Source organism: Leiobunum rupestre, chromosome 4 (assembly GCF_980474605.1).
Source record: "Leiobunum rupestre chromosome 4, qqLeiRupe1.1.hap1, whole genome shotgun sequence".
Taxonomy (NCBI): domain Eukaryota; kingdom Metazoa; phylum Arthropoda; class Arachnida; order Opiliones; family Sclerosomatidae; genus Leiobunum; species Leiobunum rupestre.
In genome coordinates this window covers 46,266,520-46,287,368 of record NC_143387.1, presented here as the reverse complement: position 1 = coordinate 46,287,368, position 20,849 = coordinate 46,266,520, and the positions used below count along the sequence as shown (strand labels likewise).

The window sequence follows — 20,849 nt, the reverse complement described above, 5'->3', positions numbered from 1 at the left end:
GTCGCGGCGGACGCGCGCTTTTCAATTTACCGGAATTTCTTTATTTCATTAAAAATTAACCACTTAATATTTGTTTATGCGGTTTTCGCCCTAAATTTTAGTTCTTAACGGGCTACTGGTTAAAGCTTGACCGTTCCCCTTTAATATCGATGGTTTCGGAAGGTAATATTCGACGATAATTGATTACTATAAGAACTTTTATAAATGAATCGGCGCTTCTGTCATTTCAGAAGAAGAAAAAAGAGCCAATTCCCGCGATTACATGTCACCTCGAATATTTTGTCTTTCTCCCGTTTATCGTAAATCACGTCCAGTAGAAGCAGTCTGGCTGTTTACGGGGGCATTCCTAACAAACCCCCAAAATGGACGGTGTTACCGAAGCTGAATTACCGCCCGGGGTTTCGAGTGAACGGGAAAACTATTTCCACAAGAATTCAAGCTTTTTTCCTAGGGAACACCTTCCACTTTTTCTTCCATGGGACCAACCGAGTTCCAAACTCTATATAAGAAGCGTGTATCCCCTGTTGGCCGAAGAACAATAAAGCGAAAGCAATGCCTTTATTTTTTAAAGTTAACGCGAGACTGTGCGCGTTTGTCTCCCGTTCCCCCGCGAGTTCCAAACTTTTCGCGTTATCATTCCCGGGAGTAAACGATGTTGGAAAAGCAACCGAAACAAACCATTGCCTTTCCAAACGCGAGATACGGAGCTTTTATAAAAACAAACTTATAAAAGTGAATGTTTTTAGCTTCGTTCAACGAGAAGTCTCAATTTTTCCCAGCCGGAAAATTGAGAAAACAGTGTATTCTCTCTTTTTATGATCACTTCCCTCGCGCCAGAGGGACCTATAGAAACGACATTCTATTTCTGATATCAGGAATTTTAGCGAGTTTAGTTTCTGTTTGGGACCATTTGCGAACAAGAATAGATTTATTAATACTTATTGAGAATGACTATACAGCGCAGGGTGTTTCAAGGGGTTATGCAAAAATTTTAAGGAGTTGTAGGGGGTGAGTTGAGAAGTATGCCTGTTTTTTCCCATTTTCCTACGATGAGTTAAAAGAGCGCCAAAGAGCTTCCAAGTGTGGCCTACTATCCCCTAGAAGTAGGCTGCAACAAGCGCAAAACAAAGCAGCAGGGAAACGCGAACATTAAGGTTTGAGTTCGTGTGATAGGTAAAAAAGGACTTTGTAAACAAATAGAGGTAACTAGCGTAAAAAAGTAAACCTAAACAGTATTTAAAGTCCCTGCTGCTTGGCTTTGCGGTTGTTGCAGCCTACTTCCAGGGGATAGTAGTCCACACTTTCAACATAGTCATTATCCCTAAGTAAAAAGAAAAATATCCTACTTGGAAATAAGAAAGAAATGATTTAGTTGAGCGTAAAATTTATCTTTTAGTTGCGGAGTTTTTAAAAGGAAATAAATAAAACACGTGGGCGGGGCGTGCACAATTTACTCTTCGCGAAAGCGGAAAACGCCCAAAACCCAAACTGGAATTCCACCTGTTACACGAAAGTCTAATTAGTTGAAGGCTACGAAAAGGAGAAGAACCACAACGGAGCAACAGCCATTACGGGCGTTTAATCTTCAAGAGTAATGACGGTTGTTCGCGATGGATGCGGAAATTCGAGCTACGAACCTCAAATTGGCGGTTGGCCAAAATCCATTTAGGCGCGTACGGAAGCGGTTCAATGGAGACGCAAAAATAACACGATAAAAACCCAGAAAAAAATAAACAATAACTATAATTGAAGGGGTTGAAGGGGGAAAATACGCGGGAGGGGGAATGAAACCATTACACGACTGTCTAATCACGCCTAAATTAACCTCAAATCTACAAGAATATCATTATCATTTCCAAAGTGGACAGATTGTCCAAGAATTAGCACTTGGTTGAACTTTAGTAAATAGCGATCTCGACCTCCAAAATATTTATATATATATATAATATATATAAAGTTTATAATAAAAATAACTACTACAACCTTGAAAATAGTCATCCTGACCTTCAAAATAGCAATATTTTAAATTGGAAATTTTAGAATCCCAATAACTACACTGTTAAAAAAAATTGTTCTTATTTGAACAAATCGCCGTTCAGAAGGTTGTCCCTGTAACAGAACGCCATTTTGTTCTAATATGAACAAAAAATATTCGTTTGATAAAGAACGATGGTTGATGGTTCAATATTGAACTTAGATGTTCTATATTGAACAAACCTTCTTTGTTCAAATTAGAACGTTTTGTCGTTCGCGGTGGAACACTTTCTCGTTCACCGCAGAACGCTTTGCCGTTCGCCGGGGATCATTTTCTCGTTCTACTTGGAATGCTTTATCGTTATTGCTTTCTAAATTATAGCTCATGTCTCCTGCTGGCAGTTCATCATGCTAAATTAATAAAATAACCTAACCTATTGCCCACCGAAAAGGAAATCCAGGCCTAAAACTAGATTATTTGAATTTAGTTCCAACCTCAAGTTTCCTCAACTACAACCATCTTATTAAGCTTAAATTATCTACCACGTAAGTGATATGCGTAAAATAATTAAAACCTTTTTCATAGCGCAAAAGTTATTACATTCTATTCTCAGCCTAAAGGCCGAGAACTGATAACAAACGATGTTAGAATTTATTTCTATGCTGAAAACGTCAAACCAAATTGCAGTATATTACGAAATATTTTCTGTAAATTTTAATTCTGGAACTTGGGCAATTACATTTCCGAACGAATTTCGTCTACCTTGCCAATCAAATAAAAATATACTTAAAAAAACGGTGCGTGTCCTATAAATTCGGACCTTTCACAACCCTTTTTCGTTTTCCACTTCGTTAGGACACGGAGGTTATTTATATCGTTATTTGTGTGAAATTTCTTTTCAATAGGTGGGGTAGTTTCTGAGAAACAGCGTTACAGACCTAACTCCATTTGAGTCGCTAGTGAAGGAGCTACGCTCTAACAATGAAATTGAATCTTCGGTAAATTTCCAAACACACTGTACACACAACTACAAAAACAACTTCATTACAACATGTTCTTACTCACCCTGTAAATAAATAACTACGAGTAATAGTTTAATCAACCAGTACACTAACTTAAAACAACATAATAATGTACTAAAAAACTACCTATAACAAAGCGTTCTCTAAACCACTCATTTATTACTTGTTTGTTACTTTTGGCCATACGAAGTTTTCCGCAAAATAGTGTTACATTTATTTGTTACTTTTGGCCTTACGACGTTTTCCGCAAAATAGTGTCACACTTATTTGTTACTTTTGGTCATACGTTGAAAGTGTCACTCTTATATGTTAGTACAAATACATGAAGACAATACAAAGAAATCCATATAGGATTGTGTGTAAAACCTGTTCTAAGGGGAACGGTCTCCTAGCTATTGAAACGAATCTATTCTATTGTGTAGTTTACAAGTCTTCCTCCAGAGGGCGAAAGAGTATTCGTTCTTATTTGAACGAAATATAATATCTTGAACACACCGTTCTCTGTTACATACCTTTAGAACGCTATCGTTCATTTTTTAACAGACTGTTCAAAGTTGAACGTCTTCTGAACGAATTTTTTTAACAGTGTATCAGCTAGGCTAATACCCAAGGCACCACCTTAGGCCTAAGTCATCAAGCGACTTTTAAAGCCATTAATTCAGGTGGGCGGGTTATACTGCGTAGGAGGGTGGTGGCAAGCCCTTCAAGCCACGCGAGCCAACAGCTCCCTACACTAACTATTACTGTTAACATCAACAAGTTTTTATGGAAGGGGAAACTGAAGAGGAACTACGCGTTTTTAACTCCTTTAAAAGCCTTTAAGTCGATTTAAAATGTTCGAGGTCGGAAAGGCTCAGGCTGCAAAAAAACCCTTTTCGGATTAGGAAGAATTACGTTTTTACTTATATTTCCAAGATTTTTCAAAAATTGTGAAACTTTTCCTCAACCTAGAAACTAATATTTAACCCTAAATAAGTTAAATTCGCAGCCATAATTTAATTACACCTAAATTTGGTAACTGTTCCTCTTTGTGGATATAAAAAGATCGCGGTCTGTTAAATAACCCAGGGGCTCTATTTTTGGGCAATTTCTGTCAGGGACCGATATGTCACACATTGAGGCGGTTGTTTCGAAAAACGTCAATAAATGCCACCATACGGAATCTAAGAATATAACTCGGTATAAAATAATATTTGCAAATACTGGGGTGAAAAGAAACGGCCAAATCCACGCGTTCAAAATGCAGCCGGGCCAATCCGTCTTCCCCGGGACCCGCGCGCCCAATAATAGGAAGAAAAGGCTTTTCGATATCGTTCCGCGTCAACTTTTTCCTTCTTAACCAATACGATCCTTGCAAAAAGTAAAGAGAATGGCTTTCCAGCGTTCTGGCCAAAGAGCATTGTAGCCAGCTACTGAGCCAGATGGACTGCCAACAGAGCGTGAAGATAGATAAAAAAATCAGCCTCTCGGTTTCTCCTTCGCTTATAAGCCAAAAGTCACTTTTTACAGCTACATGTTCGGTTCTACTTCGGAACCAGATTGAAAAGCGACATTTGAGGGCTTAGAGATAAGGGAAAAAAACCTTTTAGTTTCCAAACGTGACCGACCACTTTTCTTTAGATATTTTTATAAATGGACATCTATGAAGTCAAATTTGAAATATTTTTGAATATTACGAAAAACGCTTGTAGGGTTTGTTTATTTCAAAAAGAAACTTAAAAGATTAGTAATTAATCTTTGCAACAGTCCTGAGACCCCTTTTTAACGGCAATACGGTGGAATTTGAACTACGTGGTAGGGTTGTAACCCCTAAGAAGGGCTTCTTGGGGTGATCAATGCTTTATAAAAAAGGAGAATAAAAAGTTTTATAACTAAACCAACCCCAAAAATGTGTTCTTCCTACAATATTAAAATATTACATATATTCCTATTATGGAATATCAACGTCAGATGAAAACTTGCAACACACCTTTTCGGGTATACCGCAATCTCTTTGTTATCCCACATTCGCGTCCTAGATGAAAGACATACTTAATATATCACTAAATTATATTCGCCTAAACAAAGCCAATCGATTTTGATATTACTTTAAGATTAAGTACATTTTCAGGGCTATATTTGTCGGGCATCCGCGACTGACTTCTAAATTTAAAACCTCGGAGCTTAATGGAACGGCTAGAAACACATATACGCAATTGCCTGGTCGTCATTTCATAAATCAAATGAAGCCACTTCGCGGCATCGTCCATTTTTGGTAGGTTTGCTTCGCTTACAAGTGGCGACAGCCAAATCATTAGCGCAGTCTAATTTTCCAAATGAACTACTACACCCGCGAACTAAACGCTTTTCTAAACTGATCTTTTTGTTGTGTGAATATCTCTTTTATCCTATACTGGCGTGATGGGCACCACCTTTTGCCAGAATAAAATACTTTAAAACTTTAGAACGAATCAAGGTTGCCCACGTGGGCGATCTTTTAGTAACCCACTCTTGAAAATGGTGATCTCGACCTTCAAAATGTTTATCTCGGGAATGTACTAAAATCTTATAATAAAACCTAACTACTATAAACCGGGAAATTAAAACCTGGAAAATAGCGCTCGAGACCTTCAAAATGGCGATCTCATAAATGAAAAATTTGGGCACCCTTCGTAGAAAAGATTTAATACTACTGAATTGATTTTCGTTCTTATTTTGATCCTTTTCCAAACGTAACAAACGAACTAAAAAGCACTAAATTAAAATTAGAATATTACGTGGGCAAATACACGTCGTTTGGGAGTGATTGTTTGACTTTGTAGCGAGATAGTATTCCGCGGACACGCTCGAGCTGTTCAAACCTCGAGGGTCAGACGTCCCGTTGGCTCTTCCCTTCGGATCGAGGTACGCGTTAGATTTAACTAGGCATATTGGTTAAAATGTAGAGAGGCGGAAATCGCGAACGCGATAAACAAGGACGGATCGATAAGTCCCGTTTCCAGGGTGACACGAAACACCTAGATCGCTTTTTTATTTTCAAATATATTTCTCGTCGGTCATTGTTGGAAGCGCCACCTGCCAAAGGGATCCGAGCTCTTTCGAAAGGAAAACTGTTAACCTCGTTAATGCCGTAAGCCAGCAGGCAGGGTCACGCGACGACCAAAAGATAAGGGCGCATTCCAAAACGCAACAAATCGATATCGAAACAAAGCAAAAATATCAAACGCGACCAAAAACGAAACGAAAAATAAAACGCAAACCTTCTCATTCCTTTCAAAAGTATCGCGTTTGGGTCTGCCGGGAAATGACAAAAAAAGGGGGCGAGCTTTCGGCTACAAGGTCTACATCATCAACTACTTGTTGCCTAGGCCTGTCTGACGGCGGCGCGAATTCGCAGAGCCCTTACCTGGTAACTTGGTTTCCTTAGTCCCAAATTGAACGGTTTCGAAAAGGCGGATTTGCGGCGCTCTTTCTGCTCCAAACGCATGCTTAAAAACTCAAAAACATAATGTTTCCAAAAAAGCGTGTATAACTCGGAAAACAACCAAAGTGTAAACGGAAGCGGAAGAAGCGGGGAAAAGAGCCGTTTTCCTCAAAACATAATAACGCAACGGGGCCGCGCGCGTGAAGTGAGTGAACGGACTGCTCTGTCGCTTCGAGAAAATAAGCAAAGTGCGAGATAGATATTTTCCAAAGAAAGCGAAGTAGAATTTTTGAGGCGGTGTTAAACGCGTCTATATTTAAAACTGACTCGGCGCTGCACTCACCTCCTTCGAAGCCGTTGAAGTTTTATGTTTACTCTCGGCTGTCATAGCGCCTGTATATCTTTTTACTGCTTTGGCATCGCGACTTTGACGGCGGAAGCGATCGGAATAATTCACGGGCGAAACGCGCTAATTCGATGGCCTGTTTCTCCGTCGCCTTAAAATGTGGCCGACGTTGCTGAGGCGCCTGCGACGAACATGTGTTTCGCTCGGACGAAATATCGTGTGGCGCGCGAACCCCAACGTCGTCGAGCGGCTACGTTGTCATCGCTACTGAGAAGACACCGACGAAAAGTGTCCTCCGCGCGATTTCGCTTCGTCGATATTAATCCAGGACCCGAGTCCAGATGGGAAAAACTAGGAAGACTGTTTACGATTCCAAGCTCTCGGCTCGCTCTGCCTGTCGGACGAGACGGTCTAGCGTCTTTTTTATACCGACAGCGTGCTATACTTTCGGAAAACTCTCTATACGAATATATCGGAGCAGGCGCACGGAATATTCGCTTTCCCTCAACTCAAATGAGCTCTCTCCGCTCCTAACGCCATCTGGTTAGTTTCTACGCGAGCTTCCGTTTATTACCATTGATTTTTGTTGTTGCGCTTTCGCTCTCGCTATATCCGAACGATACCCCTCGGTGCGCTATATTTTATTATATTGCGAAATATAGATGAGCTTTCTCTATGACGTTAAAGAATGCTTGATTTTTCCCAGGAAAAGAAATTAATTGCCCAATTCAATCGTATGTCTCCACCTTTTGTTGGGAATAAGCTGCGATATGTTTACGCTACTGTAAAAAAAGGAGGCATTTTTATTTTCATATTTATGATGGTCAATTTCTGTACCGTTCAATTTACATTTGAGCAATATTACTATTTTTGTGATATTTTAAAGCAGTCACGTACGGTTAGAGTAAGAGATAGATCCAAGATGAGCCATGGAGATTATCTTAACGTGCTATTTGCGGTACAAAACTTCTTTATACGGTTATGAAACGTACGAGTAAACGGACGAGATTCTTTCACAATAAAGCCAACTTTTCATTTTGTATAACTCAATATGTATATTCCTTAAAGTCAGTGGACTAAAATTTCGTTCCCCCTGGTTTGTGAAGGCTCTCTTCCCATACGTCATCCGCTTCGTCATCTTCCCTTACGCTTGGGAGAGTGGGAGAAAAAACAGACGAGGTTATGGTTAAGTGAGTCTTCATAAAACTTTCACCCACTGACTTTCGACGATACGGTATAATAAAATTGGGACATTTCGATGTTCAAAAAATTTGTTACAGGAAAATTCGTTGCGTCTCAGGTGGAAAATTCTGCGCAATTTCATTGAAAAAAGTATTTTACGTAAATTAAAGCAAAATTAAATAAAAACACGAACATTTTGCGTAAATATAAGTATTTTTTTTATAAGCCATTAAACGGAACAGTTCCTTCCAATCAATTACCGCGGGAACTCGTTTACTAAATATTCAACACGATGTTGATGTGCTGGCGTACCGTCGTGATGGAAATAAAGACTATGTAATCAGTCGTCTATTGTTTGCTATTTCCTTTGGCCGAAAGGCTAAGTAGAGTATACCCTGAGGGGATTTAGATCATTCCACTCAGGCCCGTATCCAGTGACAGACCTCGGGGTGCCTTAATTATTTTTTAAATATCATTTTTAATTTTTTTGCTTTCGATGGTCCTATGTACAGTCAATCTTTTTTTTGTAGTGGTCGGTTGGGTTGGTGAGGCAAAAGTGCGCAATTGAGGGCGCTGAATATCCCCTCGTACCCCTTCATATAGGGTCGATGTTATGACGGGGTGAGGTGGCGGAGTGGTTAGCACTTTCGGCTCGCAGCAGGAAGAGCCGGGTTCGATTCCAGCTTGTGGCACTGGGTGAAAACTCGGAACAACTCCCGCGTTTAGTTTGTAAGTTCTCTCCCCACTGGGGTTTATCCTTCCATAAAAACTTGTAGAAGTTAATGGTAATAGTTAGTGTAGGAACTGTCGGCTCAAGTGGCATGAAGAGCTTGCCATCACCCTCCTACGCATTGTAACCCGGCCACCTGAATTAATAGCTTTAAAAGTCGCTTGATGATATAGGCCTAGGGTGGTGCCTTAGGTATTACATTGACATTTTCAGTATTGTTAAAATCGCGAACAACTCGAACGGTGAGCACTGTGATCCAGTCTACTGCGACCCGAGTACCATTACGATCACATTCACCAAAATATAATTCCACAAGGCTTACTTAATTTGGGTAAATACTAATAATGATTAAGTGTAGCTTAAAATACCAAATCCATCAACTAACCTGTGAGTCTGACGGGCAAATAAAATACATTAAAATTGGAAAACAGTTTATCTAAATTCTAAAACATACATTTAAAATGAATTTTAACAATCCTAGGCTCATTAGAACGGAAAATATTTGGTCACTTTATTTCGGCATCGCAGTAGAGGGAAGAATTATCGGGCCATACATTTAAAAATTGTGATTCGAACCTTTGAATTCGCAAAACAAATGTGTAGTCTCAGCAAACTGATATTTTCGGTAACACTAACATGTTTTGGTCATGACCTCATATAGCTTAGTGTAACAGTGAATTGAACCTACTTAATTTGTACGATTTTGAGTTTCTCATTGAAACCTTTGTCTAGCCTCAACCGGTGAATATATAATTTTTTTAAACTTTTAAACATTTTTATATTTTACTGAAATGTTAAAATTAAATAGTTCCTTATTGAAAATTTCTATGTGATATAATTTTTGATAAAAATTGCCTAAGTGCACAATTTTATACATCCTGTACTTAATAGATTGAAATGTATTTAATTTAAAGGGTACTAATCAAATGTTTCAAATAACAGTGTTCAATGAAAACTTTAATTTAATATTCCTCAATCCAATTCCCAGAGAATTACTTCATTCCTCTATAACGTGTTATTTGTCGCTCAAATTGGGGTCATGTGTTATACAACCTGAGTTCTATGGAGTGTGCAGATATTTGTGCAATATCGTAAACCGTATGTCGTAGGATATAATGGATAATGTCGCATCAATAGAAGGAATAAAGATATAGCAAATTCAAGGCCGTATTAGCAGATTTCCGGGCTCTAGGCATGGTCTTTCAACTTGGCCCTTATACTTCCTTTTCTTTTCTGAGTATAGGTGTGAGTTATAGTAGTAAGACGTTAATAGATATTTTGTTAAAATACTAACTACAATTTTAATCTGTTACTATATGATATATAAAAATAATTTAAATATTTCACATTTTTAAACTTTAAAATTACTTTATTTTCTTTTTAATTTTTGTTTCACCCAATTGGTCAATTATATTGTCATAATTCTGTTTTGTGACGGAAGGACGGACAATATCTGTTCATAAATTAGGCGTATTTGCATCTCTTTCGTATACAGCTCATTCACGAAATACCTGCGCACGTAATGGATTTTTAGAAAACACGGGACCCATGAATAAATTAATTAAAGCATTATCTGTACTCTGTTTAAATATACTCTGCATATTGAATCGTAGTTTTTATGAGCATACAGAACTGAAAATAAACTTAACATTCGAACAGCGGGCCTTTCGAAAGATACGTCCCCTAGGCACATGTCTATTTGGCCTAGGCCAAAACACGGTCCTGAGCAAATCTCCAAATAGTACTTTTGGAGGGAAAATAGGCATAGGCGTTGAAATGACAAATTTCGACTTACGTCATTCCCCGTCGCTGTTCCATCCTGTGGAACTTTGTTGTATTGACTCTTTTTCTGGGGAGGTAACCTTCCTTTGGTAGGAACGAGCGTAGTAAACATATTTGGAATAATCTCCCGATTTAAGTGACAGGGTTGGGTCTCCGAGAGAACGTTCGACTGACCAGGCTGAGAACTGGTCAAGAAGTATTTTTTAACGACTACTTCTATATTTCTATTACAACTACTCCTACCTGGATATGGACACAACAATGTGATACAAGGCAAAGGGGGCCCACGCGTTGGCTGAAGTGCTCCGCGTCGGAGAGTAGCTTGTTCCGGCGATTTAACCTCGGAGAGTGGTCAGGAAGTGACCCACCCAAAAGTCCCGACAAGAGAAATTGCTCATGCAAGAAAATTTAGTTCCGTGCTTGGCAGACCTAATGAGAATCGTTTCACTGCACGAATCATTAACGGCTGAAAATCGCGGTATTATATCGCAATCTCCCAATATTTTGGCGGAATATCAACTTTCAGAAGTGGTATTTGCTTCTCTCTCTCTTTTATTGGCTGGTCACCAAATTACCTCATTTAAAACGCACGAATAAAATCTATCGCTAGAATTTTTTTATATTTAAAGGACTATTAACGTCCGAATTTGGGTGATAAAAGATAGCTTATAAGCAACTTATAAACGAGAATGTTTTTTCGTCAACAAAATTTAGGAAAGCTATTTGTGTATTTTTAAGTTCCCTTTAAAAATTCTAGGGGGCGTTGCGAAATCTCTCTTAAGCTTCGATTACACTCCTCAAAAATAAATTAATGTGAAATTCGAGTATCGAAAATTGAATGAATCTCCAGAGCAAGAAACATGAAAATTCCATCTGTTGTAATTGACTTAATTAGAAGAGGAGGAAATCTTGAAGCTGAAAGCATCGCGATAATTGATCATGATTTATCGATAAGTAGCTTCGGATAAAATTAGACTTTTGAGATCAAAGCGCTGTTTCTGTTTCTGTTAGGGTACAGCCTGTTTGTACCACTTTTGTAGTTTTCCTACGAATTAAATATTTTCTACAAGATGACTGCGCAGTAGCCAAACTGCAATCATAGGCGGATAAGTACCGAAATTCGTCGTTTTGATTTTAACTACCGAGAAGTTGTAGAAGAATATTACAGTGACATCACTTGCGACTGCGCAAAGGGTGAGTGATACCAACTAAATTAAAAATTTCAACAGTGACAATGGATTTTTATAATGCGCCCCAGTTTGCCTAATGTTCTCGCTGACTGATAAAACATTTTAAGCTACTAAATTAAATAAATCCTTAACGAAACTGGTTATAGCTATTTTAGCACTTTTAATATAAATTTTGGAAAATAAACATGAAAATAAAAGTAGACAGCCAGCCAGCCATTCTTGGTGAGACTATCACTTTTGATTTCAAAAGTAAAAATATTTAAAAATCCATTTCAAGGTCCTCGACGCACGTTTCTATTCCGAACTTCGATCCATTATGACGTTGCAGGACGACTTTGTTTCGTGAAATCATTTCGAAAAACGAATGCATCTTGACGTTAGCTAGATGATAACCGTTGAAATCTAGTTTCATTGTTAAATTTGAATATCAGTTGAAAATTGAACACTACAATCTTTCTCGCGACTATATCATACAAATAAAACCACAAAAAAACAAGGTTAAGGTTAACGTTTGCAAAACGCACGACAAAAAAAAGGCTGGCGTTTAACATACCTGAAAAGATACCGGTACATTTAAAAAATATTAATTGATAAGCATCCATAGACGAAATAAATATAACACTTTTATGCTGTATTTTATAAGTCTCTTAATTAAGAGATTAATACTCGAATATTGCTCTATGAAATTACTTCTGGGCAGAGGTATTATTATATTATAGTACCATATCATTATTAACTTTGAAGCAGATCGTGCTTATCTTTAACTTGAACTTGTATTGTAAGTGTGACGATCATTAATTCCCACAAACATACAAAACAACGGAATCTTACGGTGAAGAACTGCCAGGTTTAAGGGGTAACGCGGCACAAAAAAGAATACTAATACCTAAATGTAAAGTGTTCTATAGGTGGTTAAATAAACCCCTCTCTGACTTTCTTGTTGAAAAATGCTGCCAGATCTATGCATAGAAAACTCTCAGCTTTGACAGTATAAAGGGAAACCATAGACAAACCAGTTATATGTCCAGTCGCAGCAGCGCAAACTCTATAATCGGCTATGAATGATCTTTTATTCAAAGAACTATTCCGAAGTGTGTTAAAACCGAAACATTTTGTAAACTATTAGTGATATAGTTATGGTTTTTTTTTGTTGTAGCTGCCAATGTTCTTAACAAATTATTGAAATTTCTCGGGCAGATCACTAGCGTGATTATTAAATAACAAAAAATTGACAAATCGAATTTCAGTAGATTAACTCTCTTTTCAAACGATTAAGTCGTGATTGAAATGATTAAAATAAAATTTCGGACACCGGGTACACTGCGTTACAGCACCCACCCCGCACAGATGGAGCCGAAACATAACTACTCTAAGCTAAAAAAAAATTACTGCGATTTTCAATTGACCAAAATATTTAGAAACGGTTTCAGATGGAGAGAGTCCATCAAAGCTATAAGCTTTTGATATTATTCACTTAAGCAAATAAATGTAAGCCCTAAATATATTTGTAGTGTCCTATAATCAAACATTAACCATTAAGGCAAATAAGCAAGTGCTTAGTGCATCAAGAAACTTTGCAATTGGAAACAGTAGAATAATTTTCTAATGCAAATAAACCTTTACGGTTTATCTTGGTTTATATTTCATTTTATTTTAGGTGCTTAGGGTCTCTACAAATATAAATCCTGCCATAATTTTAGTCTGCTCTACAGGGTGTTTCAATTTGATCAGCCAGTGCATTATTCTCAAAAACTATTTTCAGGGTACATTTTGTTCAATAGGGAACAACTTATTTGGCCAATGATGTATTTAAAATTATTTTCGCAAGCGATTCATTCTAATCAAGTATGCCTCGTTAGTACTCTTGTGAACAGCGCCTTTATGCTAAAGCTATTTTTAATGAAGGTAATCGTAACGCTACTACAGTTAGCCATTGGTTCTCCGAGTTGTTCGTGATTTTGAAATTTTTTAGCGTCAGAACCGCCAGCAACGACTTGAGCTGGAGGGTTCAGAACCGCAAGCAACGACTTGAGCTGGAGGGTTCAGAACCGCAAGCAACGGTTTGAGCTGCAGGGTTCAGAACCGCAAGCAACGACTTGAGCTGGAGAGTTCAGAACCGCAAGCAACGACTTGAGCTGGAGGGTTCAGAACCGCAAGCAACGACTTGAGCTGGAGGGTTCAGAACTGCATGCAGGGCTTGCCACCACCCTCCTACGCATTGTAACCCAGCCACCTGAATTAAAGGCTTCAAAAGTCGCTTGATGACTTAGGCCTAAGGTGGTGCCTTGGGTATTAGCCTAGCTGATTATTATTTAAAAAAAAGCAATGACTTGAGCTGGAGGGTTCAGAACCACCAGCAACGACTTGAGCTGAAGGGTTCAGAACCGCAAGCAACGACTTGAGCTGGAGGCTTCACGACCATCACTACTTTCATCCTTACCGAGCGACCTTCAATCAAGCACTTCATGATGACGCAAAGATATGACTTTTGTAACTGGCTCATTTACATATCTGATGAATGTTCTTTCTCGAGACATGGCTCATTCGAAATTGTTAACATTTATTACATTTTCCTCAATTTACAAAATACGGCACGCTGAGAATTACAGAATTCTAGGCATAATCGTTTTTGGGATACCCTGTATAATCAATCTTAGCGAACAACAACACTCGTACATTGACTCGTAACTAAGAGGAGAAACGAAACTAGACTATGACTATTGATAAGGGAGAATTGTTAAAAACATTTCAAGGTCCACAATGAAAAGTTTCAACGCGATACTAGACTCGTTTGACGATACGATTATCGTCATTTCAATTCTATCACTGTACGCATCACCTGATCCACTTAACCTAGCAGATATAAAATGGTTAAATTTTAATATCAAATGCAGATTGAACAATGGAAAACCTGATAAGATAACGCAAATTTGAAACGAAAACCACCAGTTTCGAGGATCTAGGCGTACTTATCCTTAGGAGAGCCCAGAGACAGAAACGGGGTCTCGCTAAACTCACGATGAAAAGAGGAAGTCTGTTAGTCGCTCTAGGCCTGATCGTTCTCAGCGATTTGGGTAAGTTGATTGATTCGTATCATCCTTTTAACATCGATAAAGAATCAAGAACTTAGAAATTGAAAGAGAAATTAAAGAGGGCTAAAGAGAATTCTAGAGAAAAAGCCAACTGTAGAAGCACGATGCTTTTTCCAGAAACTAAGATACTAATTTTTTGTAAATTAAATTAATGCGGGTTTTCCTATTTCCCTCCTAGCTTTTTTATCTTCTACATCTTAATTGATTCTACATTTTTATAAAAAAAATTCAGTTTATATTTCATAATCTTCCAAAATTATTATTTTAACAAATAGAGGGTGCAATGAGAGATAAATATGCTGTCGAATTTACAGGTATGTTTTGGACCCACGGGTGTCCATGTCATTACTGTAGATTGAACTGGATCTTTTCGTGAAATTTATGTGCATAAACAAAATGTAGATTTTACATTTAAAAGTTTACGGTAGAGGTTTTTGTTGTTACAGGACAATATGTAAACATAACAGTAGGTTACTCTATAAATTTTACATACACTATAGTACAGTTTCTAGCTAAAAATGCTTAAACTACAGTTCGCCCCTCAGTATATTTTACAGTTATTTGTATTTTATGGAAAAATATGTGAAATATACAGTCTGAAGTAGTGTATATTTTACCGTAAGTTATGTTTATTATATTGAAGAATTTGTAAAATATACAGCTCAAATTACCGTATATTGTACAGTAAGATATATTTAATATATCGAGGAATATGTGAAATATACAGTCTGAGATACAGTATATTTTACGGGTACGTATGTGTATTAAATTGAAGAATATATAAAATATACAGTTTGAAGTACCGCATATTTGACGGGTAGTCATGTTTATTACATTGCAGAATGTGTTAAATATACAGTTTTAAGTATTGTATAATTTACGGGTCCGTATGTGTATTATATTGAAGAATGTGTAAAATATACTGTTGGAAGTGCTGTATAATTTACGGGTAGTCACGTTTATTACATAGAAGAATATGTAAATTATACAGTTTGAAGTACTGCATATTTGACGGGTAGTCACGTTTATTACATTGCAGAATATTGTTAAGAAATTATGAGATGGTGTCTAAGTTTAACTGTGAAGAACCCTGTGATCTTGTTCCCAACCGCACTCGTACCCGTGAAACTAATCAACAACCCTAGGCATGGACATCAGGCCCTGTCTCTAGGGCTTGAATCGTTTGAGCACGAAGGCGTCGGTACTCTGCGCCCTATCGCCATTTACACTGGCTATTTATATCGAATGAGAGCGCAGCGGGGGGGATCGGAACAGGGCACACAATATATTAAAAAATATATTTACAAAGGTTATTTATATTTTCAGGTAAAAGGTCTAAATGTTATTTTTATCTTAACAATATTTAAAATATACAGTTGGAAGTACTGCATATTTGACGGGTAGTCATGTTTATTATATTTCAGAATGTGTGAAATATACAGTTGGAAGTATTGTATAATTTACGGGTACTCATGTTTATTATATTGAAGAATGTGTAAAATATACAGTTGGAAGTATTGTATAATTTACGGGTACTCATGTTTATTATATTGAAGAATGTGTGAAATATACAGTTGGAAGTATTGTATAATTTACGGGTACTCATGTTTATTATATTGAAGAATGTGTAAAATATACAGTTGGACGTGCTGTTTTATTAAAGACAAAGCTACGGTTCTAATCGGTGGGCATTCCGCCTTTGCAAAAATCGTTCTACATGAAGTTACTTTTTGATTTCTATGGTTATAGTTTGACTTATACTTCGTACGCAAGGTTGCCAACCCTGTTCGCACGGCCTCGTAGTGACCTAGAAGCCCAACTTAAATAAGATAAATTATAGTAAAATCCCAATTTGTAACGTTTTCGAAAGGAAAATCCTACGGATAATATAAGATCTTTGGGACAAAAAAAGCCCCTAGGTGAAATGCCAAAGTGTTGAAAATATATACCCTGATGGCAAGATCGACCTCCAAATGCCAAGATCCTGGATAAATGCCAAGGAGTGGCAACATTGTTCGAGAGTTTGAAGAAACGAAGTTCTACGATCTAAGAATCTACATTTTTCCTGCAAAGACTATTAATACGCTTCGCTAACTAGACAGATGTCGCCCTACAAAAAAATTGTTACCCCATTAGAAACACGGGAGAAGCTTCTGACCAGCCGTTAGAGGCGCCAGTAGTAGCACTGCTGAAGTGCAGAACAAACGTCGACCATCGTATGCGGTAGAGTCCGACGCCGAAAATAAAAGAAAATTAATCGTTATGCCGATCAGTACAAAAAGGTCAACAAAAGTACAATAAGTTCCTTCTTTTGCCTGGAATTCAGCAACTTAAATCATTAGCGTATCACAGCAATAATTCAAATATTGATGATTAAAGAGTGACGAAAACGTCATTGAATAAAATATTAGAGATTTTTTTATACTGCGTAACAAGAATGTACCTTTGGAGAGATAAAAATTAGTACCATAAAGGGAGTACGTAGTTCCATGTTTATGGTGGATAAACGAGTTCCGCATTTCTACCACCAGGTTTAACAAAGCTAGGAGTGTTTGGTGCTAGTTACCTAAAAACGAGTTTTAGCAGACGATTTTGGGTTTTAAGTGAGCGCTTATAATAATAAATGTAACGTTCCACCCAGTAGCGTAGCCGGGATTTAATTTCGGAGGGGGCACACAATGGAAACAAATAAAATACATAAATTGTATATACACGTGCCACCTGTGCCCCCCTAACTACGCCACTGGTTCCAACTGAATAGTTTATTATTATTTGGTAAAAGTAAGAGTATACTTTTACCTTTAAAATATATTTTTATTAGAAAAACATACTGTTATTAAAAAATAGCGTTGCGAAAATAAACTTATGGTGTTATGTAATAAATGTGGTCTAAAATATTTAAAATTGGTTTTTCATTAAAGGTTCTCGTTATGAACTTTGAATTTTTCCCTTCAAACATGTATATTTTAGCTTACAGTTTTCAATACCATAAAACGTATTTACGACATCAAACTGTACTTTTAACGTAAGCTAACTTACTTAGCGAAAGCATTATATTTATGTTAATTTTGCAAAGTGCACTGACAATTTCACAGACATTTTCCCTGTAATTTATACAGATTTAAAGTGTGCCAAAGGTTTTTACGTACCTCTTCGGTACTTTTTACGGTAAATACCTTTCTTAAAGAATACACGTTATTCCTGTAAATATTCTCTTTAAAAAATACCAAAACCCGGTAATATTTACAGGACTATTCTGTCAACGTGTTGCATCATATTTTCATGTAAAAATGTTCTGTTAAAACTACGGTTTTTTCTCTCAGTGTAAATTACAAAACAAATCTAGCTAGTATTGAATCAATAGGTCCTTCTATAAAATAAGCTACGCTTGCTGAACTTGTTTTTATGTAGCTCATTCGTCACGAAATACGTAGAAGTTCAGTTAATTTTATGCATAAAAACAGGGTGCCTCGTCGAATTTACTCTTACGTGCAGGGCTTTTCGTAGTAAAACGTCATCGATACGTCACCCGTGACGCAGAAGCAACGTCGAAAGAAGAATGCCAATGTTACTTTATAGAAAGGCCTATTATGTCTATGAAGAAATAAATATGTTTAACTCGTATAATATTCTTTCTTTGAAGCGCTGTCCAAGCCATGTTCTCCGAGAAAATATAACGAAGACAGTGTGGTGTGCGTTTGCAACCAGACCTATTGCGATACCATCGACACAATCGAACCAATCGAGCTTGGATCGGCGAAGTTGTACGAGACGAGTAGAGATGGAAAAAGATTCGACGCTTCGATCTTGAAGTTCAGTACTGGCAAAGACAAGACATTCGACCACATTCCCTTCCCTGGTCATCCATTTTACAGTTAGTGGCACGGTCATGTTTTAGAAAAACAAATCTAAAGTATCATTGTAATGATCATCTTACAGAGCCGGCGGTAACTATTAACATCAATGCCAGCAAACAGTATCAGGATATCATTGGTTTCGGAGGAGCCTTCACGGACGCCGCTGGCATTAACATGGCCACTTTGCCCCGCGAGATGCAAGAGGCGCTGATTAAAGAGTATTATTCAACTCAAGGTAATGCCAATGATATTAGCTAGCGTATCGACCTTTTCTGAGATTAACCAAACGTCGATGGCGCGTGAAGGTCTCGAATACAACATTGGTCGGATACCCATGGCCAGTTGCGATTTCTCCACACACGATTATTCGTACGACGACGTCGAGGACGACTTCGAATTGAAACATTTTAGTTTGGTGGAAGAGGACTTCAAGTTTAAAGTAAAATTTCGGAAAGGCTGAGTTATCTGACTAAACGTTTAATCACGAATTTCGCCCGTAGATACCATATATAAACCAGGCGAAAAAGACTTCCGAGGTACCAATATTATTCTTCGCTAGTCCGTGGAGTTCTCCCTATTGGATGAAGACCAACAACAATATGACCGGTAAAGGAACGCTAAAGGGTGACGTGGCCGGGAAGTACTACCAAACTTGGGCCAATTACTTCGTCAAGTAAATTAGACACTCTTTATATCCATAATTCGCTTCTTGTTTCGGAGCGTAACCGATTGGCGTAAACATTTGGCCGCAGGTTCATTCAGAGTTACGAAGCCCAGAATATCTCCATTTGGGGAATTACGGCCGAAAACGAACCCAGCAACGGTTTGGTGCAGAATTTTCTTTTCCAAAGTTTGGGTTTCACGGCAGAGACTCAACGCGACTTTATCGTCAAAAACCTCGGACCCACTTTGGAAAAAGCCGGTTACGGACCCGATCGTGTAAAGTTGATGATTCTGGACGACCAAAGAATATTTCTCCCTAAATGGGCCGATGTGGTAACTGAATTCGAAATTTCGGGCCGCTTGAAACGATGAATAATACCTTGTCTTAAAGGTTTTAGCGGATCCCGCCGTCAGCAAATACGTGTCTGGTATCGCTTTCCATTGGTACTTGAACGCCATTTCTCCAGTTACTCTGTTAGACGAGGTGCATAAAAATCACCCTGAGAAATTCATCTTCGCCAGTGAAGCGTGCGTAGGCTCGAACGCTTGGGAAAGTCCCAAAGTCGCCTTGGGCAGTTGGTTCAGAGCCGAAGAATACGCTATAGATATTATCCAGGACTTAAACCACTGGACGACGGCTTGGGTTGACTGGAACCTGGCGCTTGACACGCAAGGAGGACCCAACTGGGTTTCGAATTTCGTCGACGCTCCTATTATCATCGACGCCGACAAACGGGAGTATTACAAACAACCCATGTACTACATATTGGGTCACTTCAGGTCAGTAGGTCTCTCGGTGTCAATAGCCATTAAAATACTCGTCCTTACCCATTTTCACTTCTCAGCAAATTTATTCCGAGAAAATCAGTGCGCATTCACGCGACGGTTCAGAAGTCGAAACAGATCCATCGGTACAGCTTTGAGTCGAGTATCGATTACGTAGTATTCAAAAGGCCGGATGGAGCGTACGTTTTAGTCGCCTTGAACAGGTAAAGAGGGAAATCAGTCGTCCATCTAAAATATTAAATCTTTCGTGAAATACAAATACAGAATGCCTTTGTTAATCATAATATCGTTACACTTGCAATGTGAAGATTCAAATGACTATATGGTTTCATTTCAGGAATTCGGTTCCGGTGGATTTGACCATCAAAGACCCCAAACTGGGCAGCCTCTCTAACGAAATCTCCGCAAAATCTATACAGACCTACATTTGGTGGCACAAGACCACTTGATCAAGAGCTACAGAATACAGTATTATATCTATGTATTTTTTTTTCGAAATTTCAATATTAAGCGACACGCGCATCTTGTTATTAAATTTCTTTTGAAAAATCTATTAAAGGGACTAACTACCATTTATTTAATTCTTGATTCATAATAAACATTACAACTAACGACGTCGTAAGTCTATACAGTTTTAAAATGAGTAAACCCATTGAGTTGGGAATAAATAGAGGTACAACTAAATCTGGCTGACGCGGGACCAATTTCGTTCAATATGGAGACTTTTTCAACTATATCGTTCAATCGTGGCGGCATCTGTCTCTAGTGGTGGCAACTATATTGCAATTGAATTTTTGCGCGAATCATATAACTTTACAAAA

At 38.0% G+C, this 20,849-nt stretch overlaps 2 protein-coding genes across 2 annotated transcripts in view; one reads left to right on the top strand and one right to left on the bottom strand.

The window, feature by feature from the left end:
• The window catches only part of LOC149947989 (dipeptidyl peptidase 4-like), a 49,719-nt gene extending 43,256 nt beyond the window's left edge, over positions 1–6,463 (bottom strand). Inside the window, exon 1 of the mRNA XM_090171004.1 lies at positions 6,383–6,463. Within this exon, the coding sequence (XP_090027130.1) occupies positions 6,383–6,463 (81 nt within the window). The remainder of the gene's footprint in view (positions 1–6,382) is intronic.
• An 8,129-nt stretch (positions 6,464–14,592) lies between these two features.
• LOC149947988 (lysosomal acid glucosylceramidase-like) lies at positions 14,593–20,604 on the top strand. The gene is made up of 9 exons (XM_090172525.1): positions 14,593–14,704; positions 18,366–18,596; positions 18,662–18,814; positions 18,885–19,018; positions 19,080–19,252; positions 19,332–19,575; positions 19,634–20,022; positions 20,088–20,231; positions 20,366–20,604. Exons 1-9 carry the CDS (start codon positions 14,650–14,652, stop codon positions 20,475–20,477), a joined length of 1,635 nt encoding a protein of 544 aa, XP_090028651.1. The 5' UTR covers positions 14,593–14,649; the 3' UTR covers positions 20,478–20,604.
• The last annotated feature ends 245 nt before the right edge of the window (positions 20,605–20,849 follow it).